General features: G+C 48.3%; 1 protein-coding gene, 1 non-coding gene and 1 pseudogene across 5 annotated transcripts in view; all 3 read left to right on the plus strand.

Moving 5' to 3' along the window:
• LOC134945910 (serine/arginine repetitive matrix protein 2-like) overlaps window positions 1-14,888 on the plus strand; it is a 115,263-nt gene that overhangs the window by 5,433 nt on the left and 94,942 nt on the right. For all 4 annotated transcript variants that reach the window (XM_063935467.1, XM_063935468.1, XM_063935470.1 and 1 more), the window contains exon 5: window positions 13,809-13,895. In XM_063935467.1, coding sequence (XP_063791537.1) covers window positions 13,809-13,895 — 87 coding nt within the window. The remainder of the gene's footprint in view (window positions 1-13,808; window positions 13,896-14,888) is intronic.
• On the plus strand, window positions 1,798-1,883 carry LOC134946934 (U5 spliceosomal RNA; annotated as a pseudogene).
• Window positions 3,669-3,783, plus strand: LOC134946859 (U5 spliceosomal RNA). Its single transcript, XR_010182439.1, has one exon. It is a non-coding gene; the product is annotated as a U5 spliceosomal RNA (small nuclear RNA).

Raw genomic sequence — 14,888 nt, forward strand, 5'->3', positions numbered from 1 at the left:
TCATCTTCCTAACATATCTGGAAATATATATATATATATATATATATATATATATATATATATATATATTATGATTATAGCAAATGGTAAATAGAAAGTATAGTATTGGGAAGAGCGCATTGAGCTGCAGCGGTGGCTATATGGCTGTAACTATTCAAAGTATCTATTTCTTTATCATCCACTAGGGGTCACTGGAGTACTCTTGGGATATGGACGGGCGGAGCCGAACAAAGGCACTGAATATTCAAATTTAGGACCCTCCCACCCCTCCATATCCCCGAGTACCTCAGTGTACTGTCTCAGTGTTTTTTCGGTGCTCACAGCACGAACATCGGCTTGTGGTATAGCCACACTTGGATTTTTATTTTTAATTTTTATTTTTAATTTTTATTTTTACACTTAGCACATCCCTTCCCAGTTTCTGGAAAAACATGGGTCCGGGATAGTGCCGCTGCACGGGCAGCGCATGGCGTGTCGGTCCTCACAAAGAGCACCCTCACAGCCACAGACAGCATGGCGTGTCGGTCCTCACGAAGAGCACCCTCACAGCCACAGACAGCCCACTGCTTCTACAAAGAGCAGCCAGGAAAAGCTGGACGGGCTTGCACAAAGAAGCCGTCGCAGCCATAGATTACTGGAAGCTGACTGGAGCTGGACGGAGCTTACACATAAAAAGCCCCGCCACAGCCAAGACTACAGAGCTGAGGCAGTCGTCAGCCATGATCAGAAAGGTAGGCTGGGGGAAACGGGGCGGTCAGCGCAGGCTGCCGCCCCGCTATGTAGGGGTTAATGCCTCCTGCGCATACGGAGCTCCGTCCGGCTGCACAGCAGGGGGAGCTCATACGCACTATGCCCAGCCGCTATGGAAGTCAGTCTGACACTGGACGGAGCTTACAGAAAGCCCCGTCACAGCCAGGATGAAAGCCCCGTCACAAGCTGGACGGAGCGTACAGGAGGTGCGGCACATGTCCTAATGGTGGGGTGTCAGGGCGGTCAGCTCACGCTGCCGCCCTGCTGTGTGGGGGTTTGCCGCCGCTGAAGCCGCCGCTGATATGCCCCGCTTAACTACGCTGGAAGCTCAGAGCGGCCGCACGTCACTCAGAGATGCCGGCCGCTCTCCCAGCGCTGATTACCCGGCACCGAGGTAGGACAGGCGCCGCCCGAGCCACAGTAAGTACCCGCTTTCTAACATGCACAGAGCGGCCGCACGTCACTCACAGACGCCGGCCGCTCTTCCAGCGCTGACACCGCACGCTGATGATACATGGCGCCGCCCGCTCTTCCGGACGGCTCCCCGGCGCTATACACAGCGCTCCCCTGCTCTCCCTGCACCCGTTCCCGCTGCAGGTAACATAGGGGAGACTACCGGGGGTAAGGGGGAGTAAATACCCATAGCAACAGCACCAAGGCTGCATGGGTTAATAAGACATAGTTTTCACAGAGCATGTCCTAAAATATGTTTCTAATTGTATGGATGGCATGCTTCCTGTTTCTGTAGGCTGCCATTTGATGTCATAAGTGTTCTATTAACTGGAATGTGATTATCACACTTTAATAGGCTATTAAGCCTATATTACCTGTATAATAGGCTATTATGTCTATATATATTAACACTGCAGCAGGTCCTGTGCTTTTCAGTGTATGCATGGCATGGGGGCCATTTTTAATCATTACAGTTTCTTCCAGTTTATAATTCTAGAACATTCCTGCCCTACATCTCTAAGCCACCAGAGGCAAAGGGGGTGTTAGTGGGAATGTAGTTCGGATTGCACATGTGAACTGCTTTTCACATAAAGAATACTCTGGTTTCTCTTCAGATCTAATAAATCTTTCGCCTGTTGCTAAAGATGTCTGTAGAGAGAAATAACCATGGGTTTCATAGCCTGGCTACGGCTGGCCTTAATATGCTTTTCAGCAACAAAAATATATATATGACACAAAAGAACTTCAACAAGTAGTGCAAGTGTCTGTCTGTTGCCTATTGTGGTGTCAGTCTGCATAGCTAGTAAGGCTCTAGCGCAGACTAAAAATAATTTTTAACGGTCCTATGTTAAGCATTGGCAATTCAAATTAAAACAGCGGTAACATCGGAGTCTCGGAAGTACTCCGCCTGCTATAACTAAAGATAGTCTTTTCAAAGGGCCAAGTTCCTTTGGGTACCAGGGTTAATGCAGAAACTTCGAGTGAGAAGGGTGCATTACACCAGCACTTATATAGTGCGGGGGTTTTGGGCAACATACATTGCTAAAAACCAGTGAGTCAAGGCCTCCATTTGTTTTTTAGAAAATATTAGTGGACTTTGACCACTATTTAATCGTTTCAAAATAACGCGATCCGCCATTGGCAAATGCGTCTGTGTTAAACATTTTAAAGACCCAGGATACATTTGGGTCATTAGTCTCTAGGTATGGAAACTATGAGATCACTGTTAAAAGAAGCTGCAGAGTATATCTGTAAAGCCTCTACTAACGCCTGTTTTTCATCGTAGCTAGTTCAGCACGACTAGGACAGAGCTTGGTTGGTCCTAAATTTGATATTCGGCCATTACCGCATCCAGTATCAAAACGGAATACTGGTACCGGCGTTTAATCCCTTTAGACTTCCGTTTTTCAAAGGCGGGTGTACAACACGCCTTGTAACGTCAGGACGCTACAGTCAGCAAGCCAGTGGTTTGATGACCTCTTTTCCAATTGTGGAAGCGCGTCTTTACATGTTACTTTGAGGGGTTTCCAGACTTCAATTCATGGATGTCTCAGCTATTTACAGATTAAAGGACAATACTGGCTCTGTCGACCGGTTTGGCAGGTTGCCATTTAGTCTCTGCTGGGTTTCAGCTGTCTTTATAATCCAAGCAGTAGTATACCAACAGAGTCAGGGTTACATATTCCCTCTGTTTGAGCAAAACCAGACGGCTCTGTCGCAATCTCAATCAGCAGGTCACTTACTGCAGTGGGAAAATGAATTTTCTGCGGTTAGTATTTGTTTATTGGAGCACAAAGTGGCATAATGGCACTTGATCTTCACAATGCGTATTTACCCATTCCGGTTTGATCTTCACGGGTTCTAGCGTTTGCAAATCGCCACAACCATTATCCATTTCGGGTCTACCGTTGCTTATCGCCTCGGGTATTTACCAAAGTTATGTTGGGGATGATAGCTCATCTCACATAAGAACTCTGTCTCAACAGAGTTTCTCTACCTTAGATGATCTGCTCATAAGAACTCTGTCTCAACAAAGTTCCTCTAACTTGCGCTACTAAGGTATACTGCGGTAGCAGATCAAGTTCGAAAACAATCGCATCTAATTCCGTCTAAACGATGTCAATTCCTAGGTAAGATTATAAATCAAAGACTTTTACCTACTACACCAGCAATAACAAATGTACGTCTAGTAATTAGTGCAAAACACGCACACTAGCGGTACATTGGTGTATTCACCTATTAAGAATAAAGATGTGTTTTCAATTTAGTTCGCCACCCTTCACTCGCGTTTCCCACAGAGGGAAAAGGGTGCATATACTCTGGACGACAGTCGCAGAGGGTCAGGATTTGTAGTTAAAATCAGCAACAAAGGTTCTAAAACACGACAGATTGCTGTCGATAAAGGTCCTAGAACTCTGTGCATTTTACAATGCAATACATGATTCGCTTTCAGTCTGACCAGGTATATACTCTGGTTTCTCTTCAGAACGAATAAATCTTTTGCCTTTTACTAAAGATTTCTGTGGAGAGGAACAACCATGAGTTTCAGGTAAATGTTTGATGCCTGTCTCACGCTGGCCTTAAGCAGTCAAACAAGGCAACGGCAGTTGCATACACAACAACCAGTGAGAACCAAGAAGCCGCATGGTAATGCGGCATGTGACTCAAATCCTCAATGGCTTAGAACACCATTATGTGAAAATGTCACATTACGTGAGTGGACATCTGTTAGACAGAGGATCTCACCCGTCAGGATTTGGATCCTGAAAACTGGACATTAAATCCAGAGGTGTTTCATATGTGAGTCCACAGAAGGGGGTTACCCTCAAGTATACATGATGGCATCTCGCCACAATTACAAAAGCTCAGTATGTGTACAAAACAGATCACAAGGGCAGTGGCGGTGGAGTCGCTCACATTCATGTGGTCATTCAGCATCGTGTATCTGGCTCCACCAGTTTCCGCTGCTCTCTCCGTTGTCAAAACGGCTCATAAGACAGTTTGTCACAGTCATACTGGTGGTAGCTCATGGGTTTCGGAGAAGTTTGCTTCTCGAATTTTCAAGGAATACTTGCACACGATCTTGGCCCGCTCATAATACGTCCAACCTGTTACATCAGGGAACGTTAGTTTACCCATAGTTACCTATGTACCTATTATCTATGTACCGCAGCTGCGGTTGACGGGGTGAGGGTGCAAACGCCCTCTTAAGAAATTGAGCATTACAGTATCGGTTATACTAACCATGTTACGAAATAGTAAGCCGTTTAAGGCAGCTCATTTTTACAAAATTTCGTGTGCTTACATAGGTGGTAAACCTCGGAAGTTTCCAACATCATCCTTCAAGTAACCCGTATTCTGTTAAACGGGGTGGGATGGAAAACTGAGTTGATCTGCACGAAGAGTGCAGGTATCTGTGTGATAAACTTATTGTCAAAGACGTTTGCCTCTATTGGCGTCTGTACACATCTTTCTACAAGGTGTCATCAAAGTTCACACTCTATTTATCCCACCTACAGCGCCAGGCGACTTGAAGTTGGGTTCAGATTTCTTACAGTTTTCATATTTTGAACCCTTTCAACAAATGGGAATTAAGTTTCTCACTTTGGAAAACAATTTTCTTATAGCCTTGGCTTCGGCAAGGGTTTTGTTTTCATATTTGGGTGCCTTGTATTCCAAGCCACCGTATTTGAGTTTTCTCATGACAAAGCAGATCTTCGGACGAATCACGCTTTCGTATTCTTCACATCAATATACCAATAGGGGTTTCCTGTGTGGACAGCACATTCTAGAATTCTGAATGTGGTACACGCATTACGCGTTTATATATGTCCCGAACGTCAACAGTACGTGATATGAATACGTTGTTTGTTCTCTATGATACTGCCAACTGGGGTTAGCCAGTTTCTTAGCAGACATTATCCAGTTGGGTAATAATAATGACTACAAGTCAGGTTTACTTTAAGGCTAAGTTACAATCGCCTGCGTCAGTAATAGCTCATCCCACAGGTCTGTGGGAATGTCAGACCCAGTGGGTCGTGGAGTGTCTAAAACGCGGCTATATAGCCTTCATGTGCACCATGTTTGTGCACGTTTACACGTTATAAATGGTGGCGCCATCAGCATCTAGCTTTGGGCTGCCTACTGTTACAAGTATCAAACAGCTCTCCCGCCCACGAGGGAAGCTTTGGTACGTCCCAAGAGTACTCCAGTGACCCCTAGTGGATGATAAAGAAAATAGGATTTTGGTACTTACCAGGTAAATCCTTTTCTTTGAATCCATAGGGGGCACTGGACGCCCACCCAGAGCAGTTTTACCTGGGTTGTTTTAAGCTCAAGGGAGCTTAGGGTAACAAGTTTTACTTGATTGATATTAAGCTCAGAGGAGCTTATGGTAACACATTTTCACCGATTGGTTCAAATTATAAAGTTCTATCGGTTATGGTGTCAACTGTTTAGTTGACAGTAAGGTTATGGGTCAACATTGTTGTTGTCCGTTATGTTATAGGTATTCTCCATTGTCAACCTCTCTATATCGTTCCTGTTCGCTCAGTAAAAAACACTGAGACAGTACACTGAGGTACTCGGGGATATGGAGGGGTGGGAGGGTCCTAAATTTGAATATTCAGTGCCTTTGTTCGGCTCCGCCCGTCCATATCCCAAGAGTACTCCAGTGCCCCCTATGGATTCAAAGAAAAGGATTTACCTGGTAAGTACCAAAATCCTATTTTCAACAACACTGACCATGTTTATAGAAACGGTTACATCACGGTTCTAGAGCTTTGGGATCCATAACCACGGTGTCACTTTGAGCAGGTCAGCGTTGCGCTTGCGAAACAGACGCTTTGTTAACCCCTTGATGGATACTTAGCGGTGTCAATATTTCTAATGCAATGTAGCGGCTGACGCTCTTAGCTGCTGGTTATTTACAGAGTATTCTGGTAAATGCATGTTTTTCTAGCATTCATAATGGATATTGGGGGAAACTAGTACGATGGGGTATAGACGGGGTCCAAAGGAGCCAGTGTACTTTAAATTTCTTCACTGGGTGTGCTGGCTCCTCCCCCCTCTATGCCCCTCCCACAGGTAGTTTAGAAGAAAGTGCAGCTCCAGAGAGTTTTCTTCAATTTCATTTAAATCTTTTATTATTTTCGGTATGCTGTCTGGGCAACAGCTACCTGCACCGCGGGAGTTAGGGGGGAGACGGTCACCGGCCTTACGAGTTGCAGAGCCGCTTCCCCGCTGCAGGACCACCGTCCTGGGGGGCTGTTTGTTCAGCGGGGCACTGCGCCTTGGCTTTCGCAGCCGCAGCACGCCACACACCCCTAACACTGCCTGAAGGTGACATCGGTGGTGAGTACAAACCGGGGGCACCGCTAGGGTGGTCCCTGGATCAAATTGCGGCTGACCACAAGCGCCGCGTACAGGACCCTCCCTGGGGGGGTCCTACTAAGATCCCCCGTGTGTGAAAAATGGCACTACTTGCTTAACTAAGCATCTGTGTGAGGTATTAAGCTTATTGGGAGACTTTGCCAGTATAAATATTGTGAATAGCTCCGGCGCCATTTGAGGGGGCGGCGCTTCCTCAGACCGGGACCAGCAGCGTTTTTGCGTATTCCTCTGCTTACTGCAGCCATCAACAGCGCACACTCAGCGCTTCCTGCCTCACAGACACACTGGAAACTGGTACAGGATGTAGCTATAGGGGGAGAGTCGCTTGTGTGCACTATACTGAGCCTATTTAGGACTGCATTTATTAGTGTTACTGTTATATACAGAACGAACAGCATCACTGGGATTGTGCAGCTCCGGGTGTGCTGGTATCAATCCTCTGTGTCTCCTCTCACATACAGTAGGGCAGGCTTGCATTATAACTGTCTGTGTGTATGTTATTGTACTTACTGTGAATATGGGTAAACACAAGCTGTGCAGTGTATGTCACACCAGATTCTCTCCATTATCTAATGACTCTATTGCCTGTGAACAATGCAGTCAGTCTTCACAACTTAGTGAAGAGGCTGAGGGAGAGGGTCCAGAGCTCCACTGGTTAGGGTCTCTTAAGACTATGGTAGAATCCTTAACTCTGTGAATTAATGAGTCAGGTATCAACCAGTAATCTAATAGGGAAACTATTTTATGTGGGTGAGAGGAGTATTCTCTAGAATCAGGATATAAGAACCTCCAGGGACCTAAAATTCGTAAACAATCTAGTAATAGTGACAGTGTGGATGGAGCGGGTCTCCTTAGACCCACTAATCTGGGGCCACCTGATACGTCTAACAAAGGATCAAAAGCAACATTGAAATCGCCTCGTAAGATTAGTGAACCGTCTAGCCATCCTTGCAGATTAACAAAAAGATCTGAGAGAAAAAAAGAAACATTTGGCCCCGTAGGGGCATAGATGCACACTAAGGTGAACCTCTCCCCTTCAATATCCACCTTCAAAAACAGAAACCGCCCCTGAGGATCTGTCCATTCATCTTTGATCTCATAATGTAATGATTTACTAAATAAAAGCAAAACTCCCCTTGTCTCAGTGATGTAAGAGGCACTCCTGAAATCACCAACCCAAGCATCTCTAAGTCTATTAGGGTCAGTAGTTCACCAGTGCGTCTCTTGTAAGAATACAACATCCGGGTGAAACCTTTTAAGATGACTCAAAATTTTCTTTTTCTTAACCGGTGTATTCAATCCTTCCACGTTCCAAGAGACCAGCTTAAGAGAAGTCTTTGAGCTATCTACGGGAACGTCCGTAGCAATTGGTCCCGACATTACCCAATGCCCAATCTGATGGAACATGGAAGGAGATGCCACAACAGAGTGCCCAACCACCTGTCCCAGCGAGTGGGGGGGGGGGCCACTAATGAGACGTATCAAGTAAAAGTGCTGTTTACAATTGAGAGAACGGAAAATGTACCATAATACATATAAAAACCACAGAATAATATAACATTTGCCACCTGTCAAAGAATTTAGAAAATTTCTGAACCCAGTAGGACGGTTTAAAAAACCATTGAAATTCAACAAAAATATTAATACGAATAGAAAAAAGGGATAAAAGGAAGAACGGTCAGAGAAAATGGAAGAACGGCCTCCCACCATCCCCGCACCTGCAATGAAGAAGGGAAAATCCCTCCCAACCGTGTAAGCAACCTGTGTAATTCAAACAGTGTGTCACTCATTAGAAAAGCAAAAAAAGAGACACGGGGGGATCATTCCGACCAGATCGCTCGCTGCAGTTTCTCGCAGCGCAGTGATTGGGTCGGAACTCCGCACGCACCGGTGCCGCAGTGCGCTGGAGCATGCCAGCCGTCGTTGCCTAGCGATTGCCTCTGAGGCAGAGGCGGTCGCTAGGCGGGAGGGGGCTGGACGGCGACGTTAAGCAGTCGTTTAGGGGGGCGTGGTCCGGCCAACACAGGCGTGGCCGGACCGGGGCGGGCTGCGGCGGCTGCGTGACGTCACACGCTAAAGCTGCGCTGGTCGGGAGCTACTCTTGAAGTGCACTTCTGCAGAGGGGGGCGTCACTGACATGCGGGGCGTCCCCCCGCATGTCAGTGTGAATGATCGTAGCTGTGCTAAATTTAGCACAGCTACAATCACCTCGGAATGACCCTCACGGTGTAGAAAGATACTTAAGAGTCAATTGGCATCGTCCATGCGGGAATGAGACGGAAGTCAAGATAAAAAGTTGAGAAAGTTCCGAGCAACATCAGGAGTGTCAAAATAGTGTAGTTTACCAGCATGGAGAATTTTCAGGGTCTCTTAAGACTGATGTCAGACATGTCATCCCAACTAACTGCTAATGTGCAGAAAACTCAGCTACTAAAACAGGCTGTTGCAGAGTTAGCTGCTAGGGCAGATGCGCAGCCCCCCCTCTGATACAGGACCCCAGAAGTGTGGTTTACCTGCTCTGCTATCAGATTCAGATGATGATATACAGGATGATGGGGAGGACTTGGATCCTGTTAGTGGGGATCCCAATTCTGCTCAGGGTATTGACCCCTCATTCTGGCTATAAGGGATTAGTGTTCACTCTAGGAGTATAAAGGGGCAGGGCGCCGGACTCCAGGGGCACATGGGCGTGGTGAAGCGGGGGGGCGGCCAAGCAAATTAGGGGGTGTGGCCAAGCCTACGTCATTTTAGGGGCGGGGCGGCCCACAGACGCTACTATAGAGAGCGTCTGTGGCCGGCGACGTCACTGTTGGGGGCGTGCCCAGCACCTCCGTCGGTGCTGGGCTTCCCCCAGCCCTCTCCCAATGCGTGAATGGATCCCGCGCGCATGCGCACGGCATCTATACACGCCGGGAGGGCAGGAAGCGGGCGGCTGTTCTAGCAGGGCGCCGCAAAAGGGGCAGGGCGGGTTTTGCCTGCTAAAAAAATGGGCAGGGCGCGGCGCCCTGCTAAAACAGCCTAGAGTGAACACTAAGGGATGTGTTAAAGCTCCCCCTAGTGGACGCTGCTTCTCAGCAGTTGTTTTTCTTTGTACAAAACAAGCCCAGTGTCACTTTCCCTGATTCTCCAGAGGTAGATGACTTATTCAAACAGGCCTGGAAAAATCCAGGCAAAAAAAATTTTGCGCACTTTCCAATTTGCTCCTGAAGGTAGAACATTTTGGGAGGAATTCCCTGGCATGGATGTCTCAGTCTCTCACCTGTCTAAGAAGGCGGTGATGCCTGCTCCAGGCTCCTTTACTGTGAAGGATCCTGGGGATCGGAATATAAAGACTACCCTAAAATCTATATACGCTGCAGCCGGCCTTTCACAAAGGTCGTCATTGCGGGTTGCTGGATGACCCATGCTGTTCATTCTTGGGCCGTTCAAATTCAGGGGGGTCTCTCGGGGGATATGCCCTTAGTTACTATGGTTACCCTCCTGAAACACATTCAGGACACTACCCATGTCCTCTGTGATTCCCTCAAGGAGATGGTGAACATTAATGCTCGGACGTCGGCCATGGCAGTGTCGGTACGCAGGGCCTTGTGGTTGCGTCAGTGGATCCAAACGTAGTGTGGAATCCCTCCCCTTTTCAGGGGAATGGCTTTTTGGGGTTGAATTGGATACCTGGATTTCCAAAGTTACGGCTGGGAAATCCACGTTTCTCCCTTCTGGGGCCCCGCCAGGGGGACGCTCCTTTCTGGGGCTGTCTGTCCAGTCCTTTCAGTCTCAAAGATTTCGATCGAAGGCCAGAGGTGCCTCCAATGCGGCTAGAGGCACCAGAGGTAAGTCCAGAAAACCGGCAGCCACCAATTCTCAGGAACAGTCCACCAATTCTGCTTCCACTAAAGCCTCAGCATGATTGTACCCACCCCGAGGGGACCTAGTGGTGGGAGCCCGACTGCATCACTTCAGCCGCATCTTGGAGGTTTCCTGCCAGGATGCCTGGGTCAGGGAGCTCGTTTCTCAGGGCTACAAGCTGGAGTTTGACAGTATTTTTCCCCCCTCCCCAACGATTTATCAAATCAGGCTTTCCAGCTTTGGAGGATATGCAAGTTACGTTGCAACAGGCTATCCGAAGTTGGTACAGTCCCGCGTCAATGTTCCAGTACCACTACCGCAACGCGGCAGGGGGTTTTACTCAAACCTGCTTGTGGTGCCGAAACCGGATGGTTCGGTCAGACCCATTCTGAATCTGAAATCCTTGAATCCCTTTTTGAGGGTATTCAAGTTCAAAATGGAATCCTTGCGAGTAGTAGTTATTGGTCTAGAAGAACAGGAATTCATGGTCTCCTTGGATATCAAGGACGCCTATCTCCATATTCCGATTTGGCCTACCTGCGGTTAACTCTGCTGGACGATCAATTTCAGGCACTGTCCTTCGGCCTCTCAACAGCACCGAGGGTATTCACGAAGGTAATAGCGGAGATAATCCTTCAACTCCGGATCCAGGGGGTCAATGTGGTCCTTTACCTGGACGATCTTTTAATAAAGGCAAAATCCAGGGAGCTTTTGTTGCTCCATATCGACCGCACCATCTGTCTTCTGTCCAACTATGGGTGGATCCTCAACTTACAGAAGTCCCATCTGGAGCCAACTGAGAGGCTCCTGTTCCTGGGGATGTTGCTGGATACTGTGGCCCAGAAAGTGTTTCTACCAGAGGACAAGGCGACAACACTCCAGGAGATGGGCCGCATGGTGCTCCGACCTACTCGAGTGTTGGTGCATCTTTGCATAAGATTGTTAGGCAAGATGGTCGCCTCATACGAGGCGATTCAGTATGGGAGGTTCCATGCCAGAACGTTTCAGTTGGATCTCCTGAGCTAGTGCTCCGGATCACATCTTCAGATGCACTGGATGATTCAGCTGTCACCTCAGGCCAGGATTTCCCTCCTGTGGTGGCTTCTGTCCTCCAATCTCCTGGAGGGCAGGAGTTTCGGGATTCAGGATTGGACCCTCCTCACGACTGATGCGAGTCTGAGAGGATTGGAAATTGTCACCCAAAGGGTGCAGTTCCTGGGCAGGTGGTCAGCCCACGTGAGCCTCCTTCCAATCAACATTCTGGAACTTCAGGCAATCTACAATGCTCTGCTCAAGGATCACACGATCCAGGTACAGTCGACGAGGAGGGACCAAAAGCAAAGCCTGCATGCAAGAGGTGTCAAAGATATTCCTCTGGGCGGAAAGAAATGCAAGAGCAATGTTGGCAATCTTCATTCCGGGTGTGGACAACTGGGAGGCAGACTTCTTGAGTCCTCACGATCTCCACCCGGGGGAGTGGGGGCTCCACCATTTGGTGTTCCAGCAGATCATTGACCGGTGGGGTTGCCCACAGATAGACATGATGGCTTCTCGTCTCAACAAGAAACTTCCCTAGTATTGCTCGCGGACCAGGGACCCTCAGGTGAGGGCAGTGGACGCGCTGGCGTCGCCTTGGCCATACCGGCTGGTCTACCTGTTTCCTCTGATCCCATTGCTCCCAAGAATGCTCAAGCAAATCAGGAATCAAGGTGTCCAGGCAATTCTGATTGCCCCAGCTTAGCCTCGGAGTGCGTGGTACGCGGTCCTCTGGACAAGTCCCTTGGCCTCTTCCACTCAGAAGCGATCTTCAACAAGGATCGTTCGTCTACCCGGACTTACGGCGTCTTCGTTTGACGACATGGAGGTTGAGCGGAAAATCCTAGCTCACAAGGGTCTTCCTGGGTGGGTGCCCGTGGAGTCTCGGCCTTGCAACTGTACCGTGCTGCTACCTGGTCGGGGAAGAACACTTTTGTGAAGTACTACAAGTTTGATACCCTGGCCAAAGAGGATACCGAGTTTGGGCAGTCAGTGCTGCAGTTGTCTCCGCCCGTTCTGGAAACTTTGGGACGTCCCTATCGTACTAGTTTCCTCCAATATACCTTGTGGATGTTAGAGAAAATAGGATTTTAATACCTACCGGTAAATCCTTTTCTCGTAGTCCATAAAGGATATTGGGCGCCCGTCTCTGGGGGTCATTCCGAGTTGTTCGCTCGCAAGCTGCTTTTAGCAGCTTTGCACACGCTAAGCTGCCGCCTACTGGGAGTGAATCTTAGCTTATCAAAATTGCGAACGAAAGATTAGCAGAATTGCGAATAGACATCTCTAAACTGTGCAGTTTCTGAGTAGCTCCACACTTACTCGGCATCTGCGATCAGTTCAGTGCTTGTCGTTCCTGGTTTGACGTCACAAACACACCCAGCGTTTGCCCAGACACTCCTCCGTTTCTCCAGCCACTCCCGCGTTTTTCCCAGAAACGGTAGCGTTTTTTCACAAACTCCCATAAAACGGCCAGTTTCCGCCCAGAAACACCCACTTCCTGTCAATCACATTACGATCGCCAGAACGAAGAAAAAACCTCGTAATGCCGTGAGTAAAATACCTAACTGCATAGCAAATTTACTTGGCGCAGTCGCACTGCGGACATTGCGCATGCGCATTAGCGACTAATCGCTCCGTTGCGGGAAAAAAATAACGAGCGAACAACTCGGAATGACCCCCTCTGTGCGGTGACTCTTCTGCAGGTTCTCTTTTATGTGATGACCTATTTCAGCTGTTGCTGTTGTTGTATGTTAGTGGTTCTCACCACCCTTTCTGTTATTATGTTCCTTCTCTCATATATGTCCTTTCTCCTTCGGGCACTGTTTTACCTAGAACTGCCTGTGGGAGGGGCATAGAGGGGAGGAGCCAGCACACCCAGTGGAAGAAATTTAAAGTGCACCGGCTCCTTTGGACCCCGTCTATACCCCATCGTACTAGTTTCCCCCAATATCCCTTATGGACTACGAGAAAAGGATTTACCGGTAGGTATTAAAATCCTATTATTTGCAGGTAAATGCAGTAACGTGTTGTGTGTTTAAATGACACTGCTGCGCATAATACGTTTTCTCCGGTATCTCTATACAAATCGCTGGATGCTGCACAGTTGTCTGAGACCCATATACACTGGATAGAGGCTGTTATATATGATCTGTGTGTGGAACTCTGTTCCTTATTGCAGTGCCTCTCTCAGGCACCATCAGGTTAAAGCGCCTCCGCACCCATATTAGTGATATACACGATCAAAATAGTGATGAAACATCTGTGAGTCCATAATCGTGACAACGACAGAAATAAGAATATAATCTATTCCCTGTTGTCTCTCCGCACTGCAGTATAGTCGCCGGCTCTGACACGTCGCGTTCTCCCTCTCCTACTCCGTCCAAGCACAAGAAAAAGAAGAAGAAGAAAGATGGAGGCCGGTAAGTACCTGCAGTACATTGGTGGGGTGCACAGAGGAGTCATAGGGGTATTACTGATCCGGGGGGGGCTATAGATATGGCTGTCTGGTGGCTTTATTGCTGTCCTGTGCAGACATTATATAGAACAGGCCTGGCCAACCTGTGGCTCTCCAGCTGCTGTGAAACCACAAATCCCAGCATGTCCTGCAACAGTTTTGTTATTAGGGAATGCTAAAACTGTGGCAGGGCATGCTGGGACGGATAGTTCCACAACAGCTGGAGAGCCACAGGTTGGCCAGGCCTGATAAAGAATGTGTTTCTTGCCTATCTACATGTGAGATGGATGTTCCGTTATATGGTATCATGCACCAGTTGCTTACATACGGTGCTGTTGAGAGGAGACTGGTTACAGCAGTGACGGATTATTCTGCATGTGGACCCACCTTCTGACCAGCCGCCAATCAGCCAGACAATCTCTATAGTGCCACAGGAGCAATAGAATGGGTGTTACTAGAGGACTCACTGACTGGTACAGGGTGCCACCGTTCCCACCTGTAAGTGCTGGTACTGGGAAGCATTAGGCCGCATGCGCTCACAGAACAGGCACAATGCAGCCCCTGCACAGAACCAGACCTATGCAGCAGTGATTCGCTGGCTGCACAGAGCCCTGTCCTCATCCACATTGGAACGATTGGGAACTCTGCCTTTTCCCCCACCATGAGTGCCCAAGCCTAACTGACCGGGTGCAATGCCCCACAGTCATGTTCTATAATCTAGGGGAGCCTTCCAAGGAGACTAGCGGCTGTTAGAGCGGCGTAGGAGGGGCCGTGGAATGGGAAGTTCAGCAAGCAGATATGGGGGTGACGCTGGCGGGTGCGCACACTGTTGGCCATGTAGTGTATACATTGATTGCTATTCCTTAGAGGTGGCCTCAGTCATATCAGCGCCAGAATTGCAGGGCTGTGTCCAGACACGTCCCACTGAGCAGGTAGCGTAGAACCCCAATAATCGCAT

Source organism: Pseudophryne corroboree, chromosome 7, assembly GCF_028390025.1.
Source record: "Pseudophryne corroboree isolate aPseCor3 chromosome 7, aPseCor3.hap2, whole genome shotgun sequence".
NCBI lineage: Eukaryota > Metazoa > Chordata > Amphibia > Anura > Myobatrachidae > Pseudophryne > Pseudophryne corroboree.